The following is a 14,175-nucleotide window of genomic DNA, read 5'->3' as shown; positions in this document are numbered from 1 at the left end:
TCCCCCCTTTCCCTTGTCTTTTGTGAGCCGCCCGGAGTCCTCCGGGAGTGGGCGGCATACAAGACAATAAATAAATAAATAAATAAATAAATAAATAAATAATAAATAAATAAATAAATAAATAAATAAATAAATAAATAAATAAATAAATAAATACTTCAGCATCATGTGAAAAGCCATAAGTGCTTCAATTTAGAAAACTATCAATTCATTTTAGCAAATGCATTCTCCCCCCCCCCTACTGTGCATAGTTGGGTCTTTTTCAAATTACACTTAATTTCAAGGCAATCTTGCCAAAGTGTATTTGCTAACTTAAATTGAGACTTTTTAATGTCACAAGATAGCTCTGTCCTCCAGCTTCAAATTATAACCAACTAAATTAATAATGTAATTTAAGTGAAGTGAAAGTACACTTAAAGTGACTTATTTCATCATCACTAATTGAAACCAATTGTTTGGATGGTTGGATGAAATTTCTAGTGGAATAGCTGGGTAAATTTTTCTTCCTGCTCATGCTAATCTGAGAGTAAACCAAGATAAATGAGTAGATTAATATCCAGGTAACTAGCACCAATCAGGAGAAAATCAATACATGTAGTCACCAAGTGTACACTAATTGATGGCACATAATCAACTATCAATGTAATTTTGATTTATTGAATATATTAAAAAGAACAAAATATTAATCCACTTCTTTTGAGAAATGGTTGAGTTCAGATTACAAAACTATATGTTTGATCTAGTATGTTATGACTGGTAATCTAATTGTAATAATTGAAAAACCATGCTTAATTAGTATGGACCTAAGACAGCTGTTTTCAATAAGCTATGGTTTATCTTTAACCATTTTAAAGTACGAGTTAACATAACTAGGACAATGTGTGAATGAGCCAATGCTTGGATCTGAACTCCAAATCATAAGTGAGATGGTAAAAAATGGGTGCAGATGAGCAGAAATATTCAGAATTTTGCTTAGTTGGCATCAATACAGAAATACTATTTCATCCCAATTAAGACAGATCTACAATTTATTATCTCCATGTAAATAACGGGCCTTAGGACCCCCGAAGACTCAGGGCAAAGGGCATTGACCTCATTCAAGTTGGACAAAGGCTTTTTAAAAAAAAAAAAATACTGCACAGCTGTTTCCTAAGGATCTAGGACCTATTTTCAAAGCCTTGTTTTAAGTAGCAATCCCTTTCCTCTTGTGTTATAAAAATATCTCTTTAAGTGAAGCTCTTTACTTCTAGAATTGTAGTCTTGCATGCACTTGGGGTGTTGAAATCCACTTAATCCATGCAATTAAAAAAACAAGATGGAAAAATGGCACCCGATTTTAATCTACTATGCCACTGAGCACTTCTAAGGGGGTCCTGTTACAGTATTGTAGGCCTGCATGAAGTAATTTTTAGTCAGGCCAGTAAGGATCCAGGATGTTTAACACACTAATGTTTCCAGCAGCTGTAGTTCAAAGGAAAATGCTTACAATTTTTTTTTCAGAATCAACAGACAGACTTTCATTCAATCAGGCACAACAACAAAGAAGCAGAGTATCTCATGTAGTCATAGAACTTTTTAATACTTTACCCCCCCCCCCAAAAAAAGTCCTGCATATACAGCTTAGATGATTTTAAGTAAACTTCACATGTCTTTTCTGTAACCAAATCAATATAGTGTTTTGTGTGTTTTGTTTTAAATAATAAAACTCTTAGTACCACTGTTAAAAATGGTCAGTGGGGAAGGGGATTAGATCAATCAACTCTCTGAAACAGAGAAGCACAGGTTATTCTCACGCACCACTCGAAGTTGGCTGGTGAAAATAAGTGTACTATTGGTTTGAAATGGGCCCAGAGATGGCACTTAGTGCTGGAAAAGTAAAACAAAAAAATGACAAAAAAAAATGTCACTTTTTTCTTTTTTAAAAAAAGAATAAGACAGTGTTTCCACTCATTTCTTGATGCAACAACAACCCCAAGAAGATATTACAGTGGCTTTACATAAGTCATCAGTTATACAGCAACAAAGGAGCACAAACCAGTCAAAAATAATGAAGCATTTGAAAGTCCCATGGATGGCTTATCTGGTGAAAAGTTCTTCGAAGGCTCAACTTCAAGGGGAGGAGGGGTGTTAAGAAAGTGTTTCCCCTGGAAAGTGCTTAGCTGGACTGTGCTCCCAATGAGGTTCTGACGCAAAGGGGTTTGTTTATTTATTTTGCAATGGTACAGTGCCACACTGCACATCACAAGTGCATTAAGGTGTCCAAAGAAACACCCTCATCACTGTGCAAAATAGGTTCTTTTGCAATAGAAATCAGATTGGGAGGGAGAGGTCAAAAGACAGAAAAGAGGGGGGGGGGCATCCAAATCATATCAAGGACAGCAGGCACCAGACTCTGAGAAGTTTGGGGATTCTCTCCACCCCCCAGCAACCCAAGGGGAACAAATGATACCATTCTTCTGTGAGAAGTGGTTATCTCAAGAAAGGGGGGGGAAATCTTTTCATTGTGGAGGGGGCTAAGAGGGAGGAAGCCCAATCCACTCAATTCCCCCCCCCAAAAAAAAACCCTTAGAATCAGTCTCAAAGAGAGCAAGGTCCCAGTCCAGTGTTAAACAAACCCCATCCTTTTCTTGCCCCCCCAAATTCAAACAATTGGCTATGTACACCCAGCAGATGCCCCTCCCTCCCTCTCTCTCTCAGCGTTTCTCAATGCAGGAAAACTCTCTTCCCAGGTGGAAAGGAAACCCCCGATTCAGTGCAAGTTTGAGGATCCCGATCTAGGCAGATCCCGTCCTTTCCAAGGGAGCGGCGCAGCGACAGCCTTCCCGTCTCCTCCTGCAGTTTTTTTTCCCCACGGGAGATCTAAGGCGCGGCGCACCAATAGGCGAAGTCCAGTTCCTTTCCTCCAGCAAGGCAAAAAAAAAGGGAGCGCGTTCGGTTCGCGGAAGTCCCGCGACTGTCCTTCGCGAAGGAGAACCACGGGCGTTAAGAGAGCCCAGATCAATGAATGGGAGTTTGCATCAACGGGCGGAGGGGGCCCTTCGTGGAAAATCAACGGTTCCCACCTCCATCGGTGCGCTTTGCTCTCTCTCTCCCCCACCCACCCCTCCCCCGGAGAGTGCGCGGGTGCGACCCCTCCCCGGTTTGTTTGTTTGCTTTGTTCTGCGTGGGGGGCTCCCTCCGACCAGGCTTGAGGACTCAGCCCCGAGTCCCCTCGACGCCTAGCCTCCCGCCCCTTCCCTCCCCCGTCCAGGGCATTATAGCACCTTGCAACAATTGATGCAACCGTTCTGGGTGCCGTAACGCTTCTGCAAAGCCGCCCGGGTGGCCGTCTCGAACACCTCCCGCACGCCTTCCTTGGTCTTGGCCGAGCACTCGAGGTAATCGTAGGCTTGGATGCGAATGGCCATGGCCCGGCCGTCTTCGGTGCGGACGGGCTCCTGCTTCATGCGGGCCAGCTCGTTGCGGACGTGCTCGTCGTTGCGCAGGTCTTTCTTGTTGGCCACCAGGATGATGGGCACGTTGGGGCAGAAGTGCTTCACCTCGGGCACCCACTTCTCCGGGATGTTCTCCAGGGAGTCCGGGCTGTCGACCGAGAAGCACATGAGGATGACGTCGGTGTCCGGGTAGGAGAGGGGGCGCAAGCGGTCGTAGTCTTCCTGGCCGGCCGTGTCCCAAAGGGCCAGCTCCACCTGCTTGCCGTCCACCTCGATGTCGGCCACGTAGTTCTCGAAGACGGTGGGCACGTAGACTTCGGGGAACTCGTCTTTGCTGAAGACGATCAGCAGGCACGTCTTCCCGCACGCCCCGTCGCCCACCACCACCAGCTTCTTGCGGATGGCCGCCATGGCCAGGGTCGCCAACGCCGCCCTGCTCGGGTGCTCCAGCAGGGAGACCGAAGCGCTCCCTTCCCCGCGCCTGGTCGCTCTTACACCGGTCTCTTCGCCTTTCCCACAAGGCAGCGTGGCTCTCTTCTTCTGCTTCTCCTCCTCCTCCGGGGAGCGGTAAAGGCTCTTCCGCGCGGCTTAGGAAAGCGGGAGCCGCCCACTTCGCCCGGGCCTCGCTTCTGTTCTTGGCTGGCTCCTCTGATGCCCTCTGCCTGTTTGCATGGAGAAAGGATCTCGGCTCCTCGGCTTCCCTTTTTCCAGGGGACGCGGAGGCAAAAGGCGGGAGGAACCGAAACCCCCGGAGCTTTAAAGAAAGTGACTGCAGTTTTAGGGGTTTTTTTCCTGCAAGTTTTGTGGCCCGGCTTTTTTTTAAAAAAAAAATTTGGTCCAAGAACTGACTGAGTCGCCCGTACTTTAATGCCATAGCCGGGCGACCGTCGGACGCTGCTATTTAAAGGGGCCGGCTACTTTCTTAATATAGCTGGCCAATGGGAAGGCAAAGGATGAGGTCATCGGTTTGGAGGAGGCGGGTGATTGGTGGAGAGTATTGCAGGCGCTGGGCGTGGGGTTGGGGGAAGCAGGAAGTGAGTGACAGTCGATCATGAAAAGAGGGAGGGGTCTTTTCTGCTATTTCGCGAGACCCTCAGGGTCTCTCTCTCTCCCTCTCCCTCTCCCTCTCTCTTTGGAAGGATCCGAAGCAAGAAAAGAGGCTTTTAAAATGTTGGTCTGCCCCCTCCTCCTCTTCAGCCTCCCTCTCTCTCTCTCTCCCTCTCTCTCTCTCTCTCTCTCTCTCTCTCTCTCTCTCTCCCTCCCTCCCTCCCTCTCTCTCTCTCTTTGGAAGGATCCGAAGCAAGAAAAGAGGCTTTTAAAATGTTGGTCTGCCCCCTCCTCCTCTTCAGCCTCCCTCTCTCTCTCTCTCCCTCTCTCTCCCTCTCTCTCTCTCTCTCCCTCCCTCCCTCCCTCCCTCTCTCTCTCTCTCTCTCTCTTTGGAAGGATCCGAAGCAAGAAAAGAGGCTTTTAAAATGTTGGTCTGCCCCCTCCTCCTCTTCAGCCTCCCTCTCTCTCTCTCTCCCTCCCTCTCTCTCTCTCTCTCTCCCTCCCTCCCTCCCCTCCCTCCCTCTCTTTTTGGAAGGATCCGAAGCAAGAAAAGAGGCTTTTAAAATGTTGGTCTGCCCCCTTCCCCTCTTCAGCCTCCCGATGGATGTGCTGTCAGGTCCTTCCAAATTCCCTGCTCCGATCTGGAGAGGTTTTTTTTTTTTTTTTAAAAAAAAAAGTTTCGTCCAAGGTAAAGAAAAAATAATAATATTCTCTTTAGCCTTCCCGTCTCGCTCTCGCTTCCCGACCACCACCACCACCACCCGCCCGTTATATAAAGGATACATATGAGTTGGCCTTAGTCGTTCAAGAACGAACCACAAAAGATGGCTTTAAAAAGCTCTGCATATTTTTTTATTTTTTTATTTTAGAGCTTTTCTACACGATGCGGTTTCGTTTGCACACCCGACAAAGCTGCAGTTGGTCACTTGTTGCTAAATTCACTGGATTCAATTCGAATCAATCCTCCCAATTTCAGTGGTGAAATTCAGTGGTGAAATTCAATTTTTTTTGTTTACTGCGGTTCTGTGGACATGGCTTGGTGGGGCGGGGCAGGGGAAGGATATTGCAAAATCTCCATTCCTGCCCTACCAGAGGTGGTATTTGTCGGTTCTCCAAGTGACTCAAAATTTCTGCTACTGGTTCTCCAAAACCTGAATTTCACCCCTGGGTGGTTTAAGAGGAAGCGATAAAAGTACCCTGGAATATCTGTTTAAATTATCATCTAAATCAGTGTTTCTCAACCTTGGCAAATTGAAGATGTCCGGACTTCAACTCCCAGAATTCGCTGGCATTCGCTGGCTGGGGAATTCTGGGAGTTGAAGTCCGGACATCTTCAAGTTGCCAAGGTTGAGAAACACTGATCTAAATGAATATGATCTGTATAATTCGATTAATTGTTATGGCCCACCTCTCCTCAAATGGAAGTAATATTTTGCAGTACGAAGCCAGGGGCCTATCAGGCTGTTTTTTTATGTAATGAGCGTCAAATCATGTAAAAAGAGAAGGGCTTTGTATGATTGTAGGATGTTAATACCCACCCCTCTACTAGAAGATGGAATATTTTAAGAAATATTAAAAGGGCAGAATGTTTCCCCCTAAAAGGCGGGAAACATTCTGCCCTTTTAATATCGGCCCCACCTTTGTCAATGGGCCATTAAGGCCTGAGCCAGTCTATTCTACATAACAAAGATCTACAGGAAGAGCCATAATAGGAATCCCAAAGCCCTTTCATTGCATCACCACCCAGCAAGGCTCAACCAAACTTGGACTCAAAGCACAGCCTACAGAGTTGCCTCTGCAATGGCCTCATGGGAGTCTGAAAGCCAATCAGAGTGCATTTCTTGCACAGGGGTGGGAGATTCTGTGGCGGGGCCCAACAGAGGGCATAAAACCCTCAGCAAGCCAGCTGTTTTTCCTTCTTCAACATGTGATCCCCCTTTCTCCCCATGACCTCAAGCCATAGGTCCTGTTCATCATTAAACCATCTTTCCAAGCAGCCACCATGTTTCCAGTGTCTTTTCCCCCACTTGGAACTGAACCCAGAAGGACATTTCTTCAAACATGATAAAATAAAACATTTTTTAATTAAAAAAAACTCAACCCTACTGTATCCCTTAGGACAGTGGTTCCCAAACTTGGCAACTTTAAGACTTGTGGACTTCAACTCCCAGAATTCTCCAGCCAGCAAAGCCAAACTTGGCAACTTTAAGACTTGTGGACTTCAACTCCCAGAATTCTCCAGCCAGCAAAACCAAACTTGGCAACTTTAAGACTTGTGGACTTCAATTCCCAGAATTCTCCAGCCAGCTGGCTGGAGAATTCTGGGAGTTGAAGTCCACAAGTCTTAAAGTTGCCAAGTTTGGGAACCACTGCCTTAGGATAATGGAGAAAACCTACCTATGTGGTCCTTAAGCGTCAGCAACCACTTGATGGCACAGCATTATACCACGGCCATGAAATGTAGCCACGTCATAGTAGAGAAATTAAAAGGGGAAAAAAGTAATGAGATTCAGCTCCTTGGGAATGATTTAGAACTGTTTTGAAATAAGAAATTCTCAGTTTAGTTTTAAAACAAGAGTTTTTGCTTTTCTTCAATAAGCTGATTGATGGTACCAAAATGTTCGCAAAAAATGAAAAACTCCAAAGAGCTGTGACCCTAGTAAGTCAACAGAACAACAATACTGAGTGTCACGCAGAATCAAGTAAGGTGGATTTTGCAATTCAGAAGCCGATTGTAACAGCCCTCTTGGCTCTAAAGTCCAGCAGAATTACTTCAGATTAAGTGTCAGTCACAAAATAATGAGTTGGCAAAGGATTGGTGAGCATTTGAGTTCAACTCACAGCGGTTCTGTGTAACCTGTTAGCTCCCAATGGTGAGGCCTGAGTAATTTTATTTAGAGGACATGTTTAGAGGACATAAGCAGCTTCAGCTGATCCTTGATGGTTGTTATAGCCAATCGAAATCAAAAATACTTTCAACTTTCCTGCGGAGTTGGTTTTGATTTGTTAGTCTGATCTACCAAAGGGGGCTCCTATCAATCTTACAATCTCCTCCTCCTCCTTGCTTAGTGAATTAGGGATGTGTCTGACAGAGTCGCTTCCAAATATTATCTGTCTACTAGCCAATAACCCATCGTTTCCCGGGTATTTATTTATAGGGGGGAAATGTCCGGACCAAACGTAATTTCTAATGTTGGATTTTCCCCCTTACCAGAGGAAGCCCCCTTGTAGAATACTGTGAAGCCGATACCATGGCAACTCCACTGCGCTGTAAAGTAGAAGCCTTTTACAGCAGTACAGTAGAAGCCATTTTAAGGCACAATAGGCTGTAACTTAACAGAACACACACTCCGAAGGGTTTCAGGGGTGTGTTACCCCCCCTACAATATTTGTTTCCAGAGATTAAATCATCTGTGTACCAAGTTTGGTTGAAAAATACACACACACACACACACACACAGAGTAGGTTATAAACTGAAAATATGTTTTACTCCTCATCACCCTGACAATGCATCTTGCATATATCCATCAAAGTCATCTTTCTTTCTTTCTAGATATAAACCACTCCCTCCTACTTCAGTCTATGCCCCTGTTATCAGGCTAATTTTTGCCAAACTGACTAATAATAGGCATGGAAGAGAGGGGGGTTGCTGAGTAGAAGCTAAGGGAGCTTTCCCTCTCATGTCACTAGCCAGGCAATTGGACAGGTGGCTAAACCCACTAATCTAAGCAACTGTCTAAACATTGCCCTATCCCGCTCCATATTAGGGAGAGTGGTTGAATTCGCAACCCCCCCCCCTCCAGTGGCAGGTGAAGCTTAATAAAAACAGGAACAAAGCTGGAGAAATCTATTAATCTCTTTCCTAAATGTGACCCACACTCATAAGTAAGGTAGCACCATTTTTTTTTGTCTTATTACTCTGTTGAACAGAGCTTGGCAGTGGGCAATGTTCCATTTACACCAGTGTTTCTCAACCTTGGCAACTTGAAGATGTCCGGACTTCAACTCCCAGAATTCCCCAGCCAGCGAATGCTTGACATCTTCAAGTTGCCAAGGTTGAGAAACACTGATTTACACTTTTCTACTGATTAAAGGTCTAGCAGAAAGTATTTGTATTCTTCCCCGTAATTATTTTCTCTTTAAGGAGAGGTTAATCAACCTCCAGCCTCACTCCCGCATCAGCCCACTTTGAATTCTTCCCCATAGTTCTCCTTAACCTTTCGTAACTTTCCACCCTCTGGCTCATCCCATTTCTACTTCCCCAAGGATAGGCTATCTTCCACTGAATCACAGTGGTCCCATTTCCTCCTCCCATCCAAGTTCTTCTTTCCTCTTTCTTTCTTTTTTTGTTTTTTTCCAAGCAACCAGGAACAAGATGGGTTTTAGCCCTCTATTACGCTAATTGTGAATGCCTTAGAATTGAGAGAGAGACAAAGAACTTATTAATACTACTGAATTAATGACCCACCTCGTTCCACACCAAAGCACACTCCGAGCCAGAGATAAATTACAACATTTAATTAACAGACAAACAGGTCCTTGGCAGCAACCCAGCAGAGACAAGCTTAGGCAGCAATAAATACAGATAAGGCTTGGCAGCAATCCAGCCTGCCAAGCTCACACAAAGTTCTCCGACATTCGATTCTGTGTGGACTTCTGCAAAGAGGGGCGTGTGCACAAGTAGACTTTTTATAGTCTGGAGAGGAGCCTAATGACCACCAGTTGAGCGCAGTTACCTCCTGTAATTGCATAATTATTCCTGACACCTAGTAGCTCTTTGATGGCGTGCACCCAGGAACAACTCACTACTGGCCTCCGGCTCATTCTCCCTTGTCTCCTTCCCACTGGTCCAAGGCTCAGGTGCCTCCTAGTGGCCAACCAGCTTCTCTGCCCCCTGCTCAGAGTCGGAACCCTGTCCAGGGTCCTCCACATCCTCCAGAGCCGACTGAGAGGGCCCCTCGCTGTCGGAGTCTGGTGGCAGGTCCAACGGCACCTGCTGGGCCACACTAGGTATGATATTCATCCAGCCTTCCTTGTGATCACACATGGACACAGCAAGTAATATTTTAAAATCATGCTAAATAAATAAGGTTTGATTTGTCTCAATATACTAGTCTCACCAGATTCTCTACTGACCCATTGTTTTTTCCATCAGTTATAGCTCCTTCTGTTCCCAAACCCCATGTTCTGAGCCGAGGTGGCGCAGTGGTTAGGGTGCAGTACTGCAGGCCACTTCAGCTGACTGTTATCTGCAGTTCAGCGGTTCTAATCTCACCGGCTGAAGGTTGACTCAGCCTTCCATCCTTCCGAGGTGGGTGAAATGAGGACCCAGACTGTGGGGGCGATATGCTGACTCTGTAAACCGCTTAGAGAGGGCTGAAAGCCCTATGAAGCGGTATATAAGTCTAACTGCTATTGCTATTGCTATTCTCTCCTTAGTCCATTGAGTCAATGTGACGCAGGTGGGCATAAGCATTAATACTGTTATCCCACCTTTCTAGCTGAAATCCTATTCAAGATTGCTCAGAACAAAACAATATAACCAAGATGGCATCTGGGGAGAATGATTTTTGGGGATGGACTTATGAGAGATATTTAATTAGAGGGTTTTGGATTGGAAATATAGAGCTGGGTTGATGGTTGCAATTTGGAGGGATCTTACTGGGCAGCTCTGGATGGGCTCTGGCAGTATTGGAACAGGGCACTAATTGTAGGGAGAGTGTTAACTGTCCCGCTATAGCAGAGGTGGGGCTCTTAAGGACTTGTGGACTTCAACTCCCAGAATTCCTGAGCCAAAATGACTTTAATTAGAACAGCCAAGTTTTTAAAATTCCAGGAACATCATCAGGGTGAGACCGCCATAGAGCCAGGGTGGGAGGTAATTCCAGGGGGCAGACCCCACAAAAAATGAGGCATGCTTTCTGGGTCCTGATACATACCATTATTTGAGTGTATCTGTCTGCGTGTACTAACTTGGACTGATCTTACATGTTCCCTCAGTGATGCATTATGAGACCTGTCTTTTATTTTTTATTACTTTATTTTTGCTTTTTATTACATTGTGTGGAATCTTTCATCAATTGGGCAACCTGAAAAAAAAAATCTAACTTATAAGCAAACAAACAGATGAAAGTCTGCCAGTTGCTGCTGAATCACCAATCAGCAATTCTAACCAGTGTGGACAGGTGCGAAATCTGCTGGGAATTGTCGTTCTACATTTCATTGACATCCTTCACTCTCAAAAGACTATGGTATCGTGCTCTGGAAAGAGGTAAAGCTGGCGTGTCCTCTCCAGAGCATGAGACCTGGGTAGATTAATATGGAGGATAGACTGTTACCCAAGCAGCAGATCCCCCCTCTCCACGTGACTGAAATAGTCCAATGGAACGGCAAAGCCGATACAATTGGTTCCAGCTGCATCACAGGAGTTACCAGAACCTGGTTGACAACATTTAGAAGATCCTGACTTAAAATTAAAATTGAGTTATCTTACAAAATGCCTTCCATGTCTGGTCTTCTTAATCCCTTACTTTCCCTTTCTCTTCCTTGCTCCTTCATTCTTGCAATGGCCTTATTCATAGCTCTCCAGCAGCTTGAAAGTGCCATACTAAACTTTCTTTAAGGGTGACTAATGTTGTGAGTAATCTGATGCTAAAATAGTGTTCCTCTTTTTTTTCCTGATATACCTTATTATATGGGTGATGGCATCAACTGGTGAAGATGTTGCAGAATTACGCAGTTGCTCTTGGTGACTTTTGACTGCTATATACTTGACTTCATAATTAAGAGTCACTTGGAAGTTGTCTTAAACTGGAGATAGTTTTTTTTTCCCCAAGCGAGGTTTTCATAGACTCTTCTTTAGCAAGATTTATTGAGACGAGAGTAATTAAGTGTTGGACTAGGAATAGGGAGACTCAGGTTCATATCCACACTCAGCTACAGAAGCTTGGGGACTACACAGTCACTCTTAGTTCACACTAACCAGTAGGATACTTATTGTGGCAAAAAGGAGGGAGTATTAAACACATCCACATCAGATAAATAATCTCTTATTACATTAAGGTAGAGATTTTCTTTCTAATAGTCTTTTTTTTATGAACTGTCAAGAGGCAGATCTTATTACTGATAAGGAAAAAGCTTGCAGCTGGTAGTTGACATAACCTGCTGAAAATAACAGCTGGAAAACTCACAATTACAAGCGATAGTTGGGCTTAGGAGCAGGGGAGATCATGCACTGGAGATCAGGTGCAAAGCTAGGAGGAGAATACCTTGCTAGGAACGCTTGGCAAAGCTTCCCTCTTCCTGTGATAGAACATTCCAAATTATATCAAGAATATACCCTTGGAGCAGTGGTGGGATTCAAATAATTTAACAACCAGTTCTCTGCCCTAATGACCAGCAGGGTAGGCGTGGCTTGGTGGTCATGTGACTGGATGGATGTAGTCAACTCAGCATCACTCACATCAATGGGTGCTTGCCTTAGCTGTTACAATGTCATAAGGGTTAACTGGAGAGGCAGTTTCTGTAAGCAGGGCTAGAAACAACACCAGAATGTTTCCTCCCTGCCTTCCTTACAGGATTAGCCCTGTAAAGTGGAAAAAAACAAAATAAGATTTCTTCCAACAACCAGTTCTCTGAACTACTTAGAAAGTTAACAATCGGTTCTCCCAAATGGGTGCGAACCGGCTGAATCCCACCACTGCCTTGGAGAGACAAAGATAGAAGATACATGTCAATGGAAGATATTGGGTCATAACTGGAAAAGAGGTGCTTGCCTAAACCAACCCAGTATGGCTAGGTCACACCAAAACAAACAACTTGACTGTGTGAAATAATAGTTGGTGGAAACATTGATTTTATATATCTTGAAGCTGTGATGAAGGGGGATGTCAGATGAAGAAGGTAAACATTATTATTTTTTTGGGGAAGACAATATCAATCAAAAGGTTTCAGACCATGGTCTTGATGCAAGCTGAGGTCAGAATCCATGTGTCCAAAAAGGAAGATTGGAGTTGTTTTAGAGCAGCCCTGGTGAACCTTTTCGGCACCGAGTGCCCAAACTGAACCGGGCCCGTGCCACAGCACCCGAGCACTGCCAGTTGGTCTTCGTGCATGCCGCAGTGCCGAAAACCCAGAGACCAGGTGGCTGGTGGAGAGCCTTCTCTGTGGCTGCTCCGGCCCTCTGGAACGACCTCCCCGTAGAGATTCGGACCCTCACCACCCTTCAGGCTTTCCGCAAAGCCATCAAGACCTGGCTGTTCCGGCAGGCCTGGGGCTGTTGAGTTCCCAGCCCCACTCGAAATTGTTGTGAGTGTTGTTGTTTTTTAAACTGTTCTTTGTAATTTGTTTCTCGTTTTGTTTGTTCTTGTATTGTTCCCTTCCCCTTGGTTTGTTAGCCGCCCTGAGTCCCTCTGGGAATAGGGCGGCATACAAGTTTAATAAGCCCTTAAACCCCTTAAACCCTGGTGCACATCTGGCACTCTGGCGCATGCGAAGACCAGCTGGCTAGCGTGCGTGCCCACCAATAGGGCTCTGCGTGCCATCTCTGGCACACATGTCATAGGTTCGTCCACACGGTTTTAGTGCGAGAGTGTTCAACCATGGCAGCTTTAATTCTCCAGCCAACCATTTGAAGTCCCCAAGTCATAAAAGTTGCCAAAGTTGGACAGCCCTATCTTAGAATAACATTCTAAGTTTTTTTCTCCTTTTTAATGTTTTTCTTTTCTTTTTAAAAACCCCTATAATATCCTGATTGGAATCGATGCCTTCATCAACTCCTGTGATAAGGAAAGCCTGAATGGATCTCTTCTTACCACATTGGGGCCGCTTTCCATAGTCACAAACTTCAGATTTGCATGGGGAGAAAGAAGAGCTGGGAAAAACAGAGAGACTGAATCAGCGCTAACATGAGCCACACCTTTCTTCCATCTCTATTGTTTGGAGGACAAAATAGGGAGTGAACATGCCTCCCACTCCACCCTGTCTAGGTTCAGATGATACAAAACGTTGCCAAGTTTGAAGTAAATGAATCTGGAATTATCTGCGGACAAATGTTTTGCCTTAACTTCATCACAATTTGACCTGCAGAATTGCATAATATACTAAGCCTATATTATGCTACACACTGTATTAAGCCTAACACAACCCTGAAAACACGCAGTAAACAATATCCTTCATGTCAGGGTTAAGAAAAGCTAAGCCTGCTTAATATTGATGTATTGTGATGCAAATAAAGGAACATCTGGGGAGGGCTGGTATTAAAATTTGATGAACATACCCATAAATATGTTTTACTGCTCAAGAAATCTGCCAATCCATCTGTAGGATATTTGCATGCTTTATTGCCATAGATTATTATGGCAAGCACAAAACCGTGTTTCATTTTCAGAGGAAAAAAAAATCTGTTGCTGCGTTCGGTTTACAGGAATACACTCCTTATTCTCCTTTACATAATACAGCAAGGCCATTACTCAATGATTACTTCATGCCACAGGCTAAATAATTCTCTTTCAAGACTGGATTTACTCCTGTGATATTTTTTTTTGAACGTGTCTCTGCTGGTTCAGTGCTGTTCACCTTGACCATTTTCCAGGGAAATGTTTTTTTCCCCACTTCCAACAATGCAAGGTATAACCTTGGTAATTCTGCGCTGGCAAGTATTAGCTAGAACTCTTCCTGCTCCAATTCTGAACC

At 44.7% G+C, this 14,175-nt stretch overlaps 1 protein-coding gene across 1 annotated transcript; it reads right to left on the bottom strand.

Annotated features, from left to right (window-relative positions):
* Nucleotides 1-1,122: 1,122 nt before the first annotated feature.
* Nucleotides 1,123-4,293, bottom strand: RHOB (ras homolog family member B). Its single transcript, XM_032213954.1, has one exon. The coding sequence runs from the start codon at nucleotides 3,843-3,845 to the stop codon at nucleotides 3,255-3,257; it is 591 nt and encodes a 196-aa protein (XP_032069845.1). The 5' UTR covers nucleotides 3,846-4,293; the 3' UTR covers nucleotides 1,123-3,254.
* Between the last annotated feature and the right edge of the window lie 9,882 nt (nucleotides 4,294-14,175).

Source organism: Thamnophis elegans, chromosome 3, assembly GCF_009769535.1.
Source record: "Thamnophis elegans isolate rThaEle1 chromosome 3, rThaEle1.pri, whole genome shotgun sequence".
Classification (NCBI taxonomy): Eukaryota; Metazoa; Chordata; class Lepidosauria; order Squamata; family Colubridae; genus Thamnophis; species Thamnophis elegans.
The sequence above is the reverse complement of the archived record's forward strand: the minus strand, read 5'-3'. Positions and strand labels throughout refer to the sequence as shown.